A 9590-nucleotide genomic window follows, 5' to 3' on the forward strand; every position below is an offset into this window, starting at 1 on the left:
TATAAAATGACTAAGCTCTACTGGGGAGAGAGAAAATGGGAAACTTCTTCAGTGAATATAGAGTTCAGTTTTGCAAGATGAAATGGTCTAGAGATGTTTTACAATAATATGAATATAGTCAACACTACTTTACACTTAAAATCTGTATTTTATAAAAGGCAACAAGACCCTAACTAGCCAGGCTTAAAAAAAGGGGGGGGGGGGGGGAGGGTGGTATACTCCACATAAGTTACAACGTGAGGGAGACCTGGCAGGAGAACACATAAGCAATTAATATAAAAAATGAAAGTGGAAAAATGAAACTAGATCACCAACTTACACCATACACAAAAACAAACTCAGAATGGCTAAAGGACTTAAATGTAAGACGTAAAACCATAAAAATCCTACAAGACTCCATAGGCAGCAAAATAGCAGACATATGTCGTAGCAATATCTTTACAGATACAGATCCAAGGGCAAGAGAGATTAAGGAGAAAATAAACAAATGGAACTACATCAAAATAAAAAGCTCTGCACAGCAAAAGAAACCATCAACAAAACAACAAAAAAGCCCACTGCATAGGAGAACGTATTTGTCAATGCCATTTCAGAAAAGGGAAATTTATAGAGAACTCATATAACAAAAGGAAGATAAACAATCCAATCAAAAAATGGGCAAAGGATCTAAATAGACACCTCTCAAAAGAGGACATACAGTAGGCCGAGATACATATGAAAACATGTTCAAAGTCACTAATCATCCAAGAGATGCAAATCAAAACGACAATGCAGTACCATCTCACACCTGTCAGAATGGCTATCATCAACAAATCAACAAACGACAAGTGCTGGCGAGGATGCGGAGAAAGATAAATATCACATGATCTCACTCATATGTGGATATAATGATCAACAAAATTTGATGAACAAGAATAGATCCAGAGATAAATGGCAGGGGAGGGTGGGGGGCAGTTAGAGAGCAACCAAAGGACTTGTATGCATGCATATTAGCCTAACCAATGGACACAGACACTGGGGCAGTGGGGGCTTTACCAAGGTGGGAATGGCTGGGGGGGTTAGGGGGGCGGCGTCAAGCAGGGAAAACGTAAAATTTTATGTAACATATGTAAAATTTTATGTAACATATGTAAAATATTAGACAACAAATAAAATAATAAAAGAAAAAGAAAGTGGGGATACCACAACAAGACTTCATGGAGATTGAGAGGATAACAAGGGACTACAATGAACAATTCTATACTCACAAATTTGATAACCTAGATAAAATTAATCAATTCTTTGGAAGATACAATTAGCCAAAATTCACACAAGAAAAAACAGATAATCTGTGTAGGCCTATATCTGTAAAAGAAATTGAATCAGTAATTAAAACCTTCCAAAAAAGAAAATATCAGGCCATATGGATTCAGTGGTAAATTCTACCAAACATTTAAGGAAGACATTATACCAATTCTCTACAATCTCTTCCAGAAGACGGCAGCAGAGGGAATACTCCTAACTCGTTCTAAGAATTCAGGATTACTCTAATATCAAAATCAAACAAAGGTATTACAAAAAAAGAAAACTAGACCAATATAGCTTATGAACATAGATGCAAAATCCTCAAAAAAAAGTATTAGCAAACAGAATCCAATAATGTATAAAAAGAATTATACACCACAACCAAGTGGAATTTATTCCATGTATGCAAGGCCAGTTCAACATTCAAAAATCACATCAACCTACTAAAAAAAGAAAAGGCTATTGCAACGGGTTATGTAAAAATTGGTAAGCATATATACTAGAACACAACTATAAGCAGTTATCCATTTATTCACACTACGTGCCAACTACTGGGATATAAGGGAAAATAAGACAAACTTCATGCTCTTGTAGAATTTACAGTCTATTAGAGTCAGAACACTGAACAAGGAATCACAAGCCCCTAAATCAGGGACTCAACCTAGACTGGAGGGTGATGGTGATGAAGCACTAACTAGGCTAGAAAACAGGGAGGGGTATGGCTGAGGAGGATATTATAAGCAGGATATATGAAGGTCATGAATCAAAAGAAAAGGTACAATATATTAAATGTACTGAAAGGAATCCAGGTTTAATATCACAGAAAGAAAAAGATTACATATGGTTATGGTTTTGCTGGTTATCAGGTAAAATTAAAAATACAAGAAGGAAAAAACTTTATGGGTGCCTACAAAAGAATACCTTAGGTGATGAACCATGATATCTACAGTAAATAGAGAAGACTAAAGATCTTAATATACTTTCAAAAGATTAAAAAATAAAGAAGGCAGGAACTGCTAAGTTACAGAATTTGAAGGAAAGCCCTTCAAGTGCATGCTCTTTTTCTAATTATGCTCAAGATTCAATCTTTCCACCCATTAAGGAAAAACTCAGAAGTTAAAATAAAATACTTTAAAAATTAAGCACTTAAAATTTAACACACAGTAATCCTGATGAAGAAATAAATGTTATCCTGGAAAAGATAAGTTTCTAAAATGTATGTGATACAAAAAGTTAATTTTGCATTTTCCAATATAATTTACGTCAATATTTAGTGTATCTATTTAAGAACACCAATGTGAACTATTTAGCCATTAAATGTTTTCTGAAATTTCTTCAATGACTTGTAGTATTACCCAATACTAAATTATGTTTCTAATTATATGCTTAATATTTTATAAAGGAGTTACTTACAGGGACATTAAGTGCATACTGTAGTCCTTGAGGAAGTCTTTCATGTGTTTCCATCTGCTCTTCATCATTTTTCACTGTTTCCTCATGGACCATGAGTTCATCATGTGATATCATATCCTGTTGTCTCATTTCACTTTCTTGTAACACTTCATCTGAAGCAAGGATCTCCTGGTGGGGCAGACTCCGATCTTGAAGTACCGACTCCTGCAGGTCCCCAGACACAGTGGACTGGCCAGACACTCCACCCATTACCACCATCGCCCTGGAAGACTGCATTTCGTCTATGCCGCCACATTTAAGAAATAATCCTTCCAGTTTGTCGTCAATGTTCATGCTTAAGTATAACTGCCTAGAAAGACCAAGTTTGGTAACAAAGCATAGTAAATTAGTTTTATATGTCTACTTGATAATTTTTTAATTCAAATTATGAAAGTATACACTTTAATAGAAAAACTTCACTTGTATATTTCAGTATTGCCTCCAATTTTTAAATTACCAAGACTAGTAGAGCAAAATACAAATTTTCATTTTTGTCTTAAAAGCATACTCTAATCTATTTTTATGAAAAATGAGCCTGACATTAAGGAAATATGTATTTGTAATAGTCAAAGGATTCATATCCTTTAGGATATTAAAATGTTTTATAAGAAGAAGAAATACATTCATTAAGAAATAAACTGACAAAACATTATCAGGCAAGTCATAAAATCAACTTAGAAACAGTCACTAAATATATAACATAATAGTGGATTATAATAATCAAAGAGACAAACATTAAAACAGAAGTACATACTTCATTTACCAAACTGGTAATAACTTTTAAAAAATTAAGTACAATGTTGAGGTGGCTGACGAAAAGACACATCTACTGACAATGGGAATAAAAATTAGTTCAACAATTTTCAAAGGCAATTTGGTCTATATATCAAAAGTCATAAAACTGCACATATTCTTTGAACCAGTGATTATACTTTTAGGAACCTATTCTGATGAAATCAGTAATGCATACAAAGATATACACGAAAAATCACTGTAGTGTATGTAACAGTGAAAAACTGAAAATGTACTATATATTCAACAAAAGAAAACTAATTAAATATATTCACACATATGCTTTAAAACTAAACTATAGTGATGGCTGCACAACTCAATAAATTTACTAAATATCACTGAATTGTACATTTAAAACAGGTGAATTTTAATTTTATTGCATGTAAATTATATCTCAATAGGTTTTTCTTAAAAATAAAATCAGAATGGCTACCCTTGGGAGGGGCTGCTGATAGGAGGCAGGAAGAGAAGGATGTCTGAGAGCTGGCAATGTTTTTTCTTGAGTTGAATGATGGTTGCACAGGTGTGCTCACTTTGTAAAATTGCAAGATGTACATCTGTGATATGTGCACATTCTGTCAGTTGTTACAGTACTTCAATAAAAAGTCTGTTGAAACAAAAAATCCATATAGTCATAAAAATATTCTTTAAAAATATTTTTAAATGTAGAGAAATATCCCAATATAAAGGGAATTGTGTGTTTGGGTGTGTGAATGTGCACAGGTTTATCTAAAATATTAATATTAACATTACCAAAGGATGGTAAAATTACCAGGTTTTCTCTCAATTATATTTATCTCTAATTTGAAAATTTTCCATAATAAAAATTTTTATAAATGTTTTTAAATTTATTTAAATGTAATAAAAGTATTTTCATTACTAATATAGTCAAGTAGTTGTACATGATTAAATAGGTCATGATAAAAACTAGACACTATTACATTATCTTATTTTCTCTTATTATTATAGAAAAGCCAAGCAATATTAAATCTGCCCTTCTAACTCTGATTGCTATAAATTCATATTCCATTGTGTTATTCTAGGAACTAACAACAACCACCATGAAATTCAAAGAAACATTTCAAAGAAGGTCAAAGCATTGGTACAAAACTTGTTTTTTTAAACTGACTTCTATCATCAGGTTGTGTGAAATAAACAGACATACCCTACCCAAGGAGAAGGGACCATAATTAGTAAACACATTAACTATGTTTCAGTTTAGTCACCTCTTTCCCAAATCAATAATGCTTACTGCCTTGGATCATAGCTTTCAGAGGTAAAATAAATGATCAGTTAAGTTCAAATACACTACTGAAATTTAAATACTATTTCTTTTACTAAGGTTTTTATATAGGGAGAAAACTTTACTTAAATAAACAGCTAAAAACATATAATGACAAAGCAAACAAAATAAAAATATAATTCATACTTGCTAATCTTGTTTTCCCTGGTACCAGTACTATCAGTCTGAATTACATTAGACAAAGGACCAAGAATCTCACTTCACTTTTTAAAATCTCTAAGTAGCAAACTTAAAATCTAAAGAAAATATATTTTAAATATACTACCAAATAACTGTTCTCTTCAAATATTCGGTTATCACATTTCTTACAAAATAAACTATCCTATGACTATGTGAAACTTAAGTTTTTGAGGGTTAGAATTTACTTATTTTGGACATTTCTTTGGAAATCCTTACCAAATAAATTATATTCTTCTAATCTATTTACTGTTTTCTTAAAGAATTAGGAAAGCCCCTAACTTAAAAAGGACTTATATATACAGTTGCTAGTGCTACACAGTTTTGTTTTGTTTTTAAGGAGATTTTTGGCTCAGTGGTTGAGTGTCAATCTATGAACCAGGAGGTCAAGGTTCAACTGCCCGTCAGGGCACATGTTCAGATTGTTTGGTCAATCCCCAGTAGGGGGTATGCAGGAGGCAGCCGAGCAATTTGCTCCCATCATTGATGTTTCTACCTCTCTCCCACTCTCCCTTCCTCTCTGAAATCAATAAATATATATTTTTAAATAAATTAATTAAAATTAAAAAGGAGCTTTTTAAAATATAGGAGCTGTATAAGTAGAGATTATTAAATTATCAATTTAGAGAAACTGACCTAGGACAGAACTTAGTTTTTAAATAAAAGTGGCCAAAGTTGAAGCTGACTTGCTAAGCCAACACAAGGTCCACATTTCCCTAAAGCAGAAGTACCCAACTCCAATGTTCCTGATCACATACCTTATCAATTTTTAAAAATTTAGCATATCCTAATACATCTGACCTTTGCACAACACAGGGCTAGGAGTACTGACCCCCTGCATATAACTTTTAATTCCCCAAAAACTTAACTAGTCCCTTGATATCCTTAAGGGATTGATTCCAGGACCCCTGTTCAATACCAAAATTCGAGGATGCTCAAGACCTTATAATAAAATGGTGTAGAACAACACATACAGTTGACCCTCGGCATCCACAAATTCCCAACCGAGGATCAAAAATAAGTTTTTTAGGGCTAAAACGCTGAATCCACAGGTGTGAAACCTGGAAATACAGAGAGTCACACTATATATTTATTGGGAAAAATCTGCATATAAGTGGACCCACACAGTTCAAACCCATGTTGTCCAAGAGTCAACTGTATATGCATACTATTTTAAACTAAACTCCTATAACATTGTGTTAATATATATAATGTCCACATCAACAAACACAAATATGTAATACATATATACATATATATATACACATATAATACTAGTGTGTGTGTATATATATATATATATTTCTTTTTTTTTTACTCACCTTATCCCTAACATCAGACTGAAACAATTAGAATTGAGGAAGTCGAAGTACTTTAGCGATACAGAATACTTTGAGGGAAAAGGCAGGTTTGCATAAAGTGCCAAAGTAAGGAACTTAGAACAGGAAGACAGCAAACCTCAACAGAAGTAGTAAACGGAAAGGGAAATAGAAATACTGTAAAGGGAAGACAAACTTGACCTCTTTGAAAATTTTCTTGAAAACAGGCCATATACACAGAAAAAATAATTCTCTCTTCCTTTTTTACATACGGGTTCTTATTCCTATGACCATATTGGCTTAGGCAAACTTTTTGACTCCAGGGCCACAATGGGTTCTTAAACTGGACTCAGAAGAAGGAGCTGCGGCTGTGTTTCCGACGTTGTCATGTTAACACTGCTGCTGGTGAGAGAGCCGAGGGGAGAAAAAGAGAACCCTCCGCTCTTTTGGCTCCGCGGGCCGGATAGACCAGCCGAGCGGGCCGTAGTTTGCCCAAGGCTGGCTTAGCCTATAAACTATTTTTAAGACAATTTCCCTGAAATACCAGAAAATACTAAGATAACACAGATTTCAATATCAATGAAACAATGCTCTGATGAGGTTTTAAACTAAGCCTTGGAAAGATCTATCCAAAATGAAAACTACATGTAACCCGGACCCGGCAACCTCAGTGCTAAAAATACATACAATCCCGCGGGCTTATTCATGAAAATTAACCAAAGATATATGCACAACCCTTTAATAGGAAAAGATTGGAGACAACCTAAGCATCCACTGCCAAGACTTATTATTATTCAACCATACAATGGTATGCACACAGCCATTAAAAGGAATAATGCAGTGGGGACAGGGGCAGGCTAGAAGGGGCCAATCGGGGGAAAGGGGGACATATGTAATACTTTCAACAATAGGTGATTGCTATATGTGCTGAAAAAAAGTTCTCCAAGATATATTAAGTGAAAAAAATCCAAGAGAAGAAACAGAGACAAATAGCATGACCCATACTTGTATCACATACCTCAGCTAGTGTCTGGACAGAGTAAACTGAACAGGAAATGAAACAAGGCTCTCAAACAAAAAAGTTAATTTCACCATCCCTATAGTAAAAGGGAAAAGTACAAAGCTACACCAAGAGAAATGACAAAGGACAAAGTTATTGTCCCTAACTTTCCCCCTCTAACTTCTAATGACCTCAAAGATCTCATGTGCTTCACAGCACATTCAAAAATCCAAACACAACAAAAGGTCCCATGCTCAAAATTTAACACAAGATATTTCCCTTTTAAAATTTCAGTCTTTTTAGGGAGGACCAGATAAATGTAAAGAAAACTCATGTAATCAATACACATTTCGACATGAATAGGTAAATGCATTTTCCTGATAAACCTTCAAAAAAAGCCAACTGTTTTTTAATCCAAATGTCTGTGCAATTAATGGAAATTCAGGATTTAGAGATATTATATAGGTGAGAGGGAGAAAGAAATAATGCTTGTTTTAAATCATGTCACCTACATAAAAGAGTGCACTAGAAGATACAAAGAAATAATTTGCATTCCCAGGAGCCACTGGCCAACTGGGAAAAAAGGACTAGAGGGAGTAGTAAGTCACCCTGAGCTCCTTGAGATGACCCACTATCTTGTAAGTGAAAGGACCTTGGGCAGCTGACAATGGTGTACAACAGCAGAACTGTTAACAACCAAAACAGGATAAAAAATTAAATCCAAAGGCTAATTCAACTAAAGGCGGGTTGGTACTCATGGAGTTTCAAGTTAACCATAACAGGGATTACTAACAAGAACAGGAGAGGAGAGAGAAAGGATGGGGCCCACCTTAGGCCAATTTCTGCTAAATGGCCTTATTTCCCCTTTCCAAGTTTTATTCTTCCTTATCTCCAGGCCTCTGCCAGAGAAGCCAAAAGGTACAGCAACAGAGATATTTAGGGGGCCACAATACAGCTTCCTGCTCAATTCAATCCCCACTCTCCCTCACACACTCTTTTCCAATAAAAAATGTCTGGTGCAGCTATGTAAAAGTAATCCAAATTGTGGTGGGTTAGGAAACAAACCCTAGTCATTGTTGTGAATTACCAACCATCTCTCTCCTGTCTTCCAGAAGAGACAGCTTACTCTTCTTGTTGTCACTGTCTAGTTTAATGCTTCTAATCAACTATGTATGTGCAATTAGAAACTAAGCTTTATAGAAATAGAGTAAATAAACTTTGAGTAGGGGCTTTTTATAAGGAATTAAACACATGGGCTTTTAATACAAGCATTTGCAAACAATTACTTCCTAAACTGAGGGGACTGTTAGGCTTGCTTTCAGAGGACAAAGTAAACAGAAGCATACCAGATGGACAAGCTGGGCATTAATACTCATTTTTAATCAAGTACAAAAGGCATTTAAAGTGCTTACTGAGTTCTTTTTTTATAACAACAGTTCTATGCAATTAATAAGAAAAATATCTTTCCACATTTGTTAATAGGCTTGAGTCTATACTATACAATTCAGAGATTATCCTCATCTGGAAAGCACTGTGCTGAGTACATTTATGTATCTTAATTCACTTAATATTTACAACACTCGAGTCAGTAAGAGTACATCCCCATGTAACAAATAAAGAAAAGCAAAAACTAAGCATATTCTGCACTTCAAATATTCATCACCAAAGTCTTCTAAAACAATGTAACAAGAAAATAGTGGTATTTAGAAATATTAAAATATCAAATTTATGGCAACTGAAAATGTTTAAAGGCACAATTACAATTTATCTTAAAAAGGAGCTGGGGGGAGGGCGGTGAAGAAAGGTCCAAGTAAAAGAGAACCCTATATTATGCTGGATCTAGTTGTTTCATCCATCACATTTTATGTTAACAATTCAAACATTAATATTAAAAATACTTCCTCTATTAGAAAACTATGAATTTTCTACAGTTTTCTAAGGAATATCAAAAAATACTTAAAACAAATTTCTTGCTCAAGCAAGTGTGGCTCAGTTGGTTAGAGTGTCATCCCATGCACCAGAATGTCAAGGGTTCGATACTGGGTCAGAGCACATACCTAGGTTGTGCTCAATCCCGAGTCAGGGTGTGTACAGGCACGTGCAAGCATATACAAGAAGCAACCAATCAATGTATCTCTCACATAGATGTTGGTTGGAGTGTCATCCTGTGCACCAAGGTGGCAGGACTGATTCCTGTTCAGGGCACATACCCAAGCTTCAGGCTTGATCCCAAGTCAGAGCACATGCAGGAGGCAACAGATGG

At 34.5% G+C, this 9590-nt stretch overlaps 1 protein-coding gene across 3 annotated transcripts in view; it reads right to left on the bottom strand.

Annotated features, from left to right (window-relative positions):
• Positions 1-9590, bottom strand: part of ZNF148 (zinc finger protein 148) — a 100858-nt gene that overhangs the window by 72900 nt on the left and 18368 nt on the right. For 2 of the 3 annotated variants that reach the window (XM_006775003.2, XM_015571318.1), the window contains 2 exons: positions 3962-4135; positions 2698-3046 (listed from right to left, as the gene is read on the bottom strand). In XM_006775003.2, the coding sequence (XP_006775066.1) occupies positions 2698-3030 (333 nt within the window). In that variant the 5' untranslated portion in view covers positions 3031-3046; positions 3962-4135. The remainder of the gene's footprint in view (positions 1-2697; positions 3047-3961; positions 4136-9590) is intronic. The other variant, XM_015571319.1, reaches the window with a different exon arrangement.

Source organism: Myotis davidii, unplaced genomic scaffold, assembly GCF_000327345.1.
Source record: "Myotis davidii unplaced genomic scaffold, ASM32734v1 scaffold9, whole genome shotgun sequence".
Classification (NCBI taxonomy): domain Eukaryota; kingdom Metazoa; phylum Chordata; class Mammalia; order Chiroptera; family Vespertilionidae; genus Myotis; species Myotis davidii.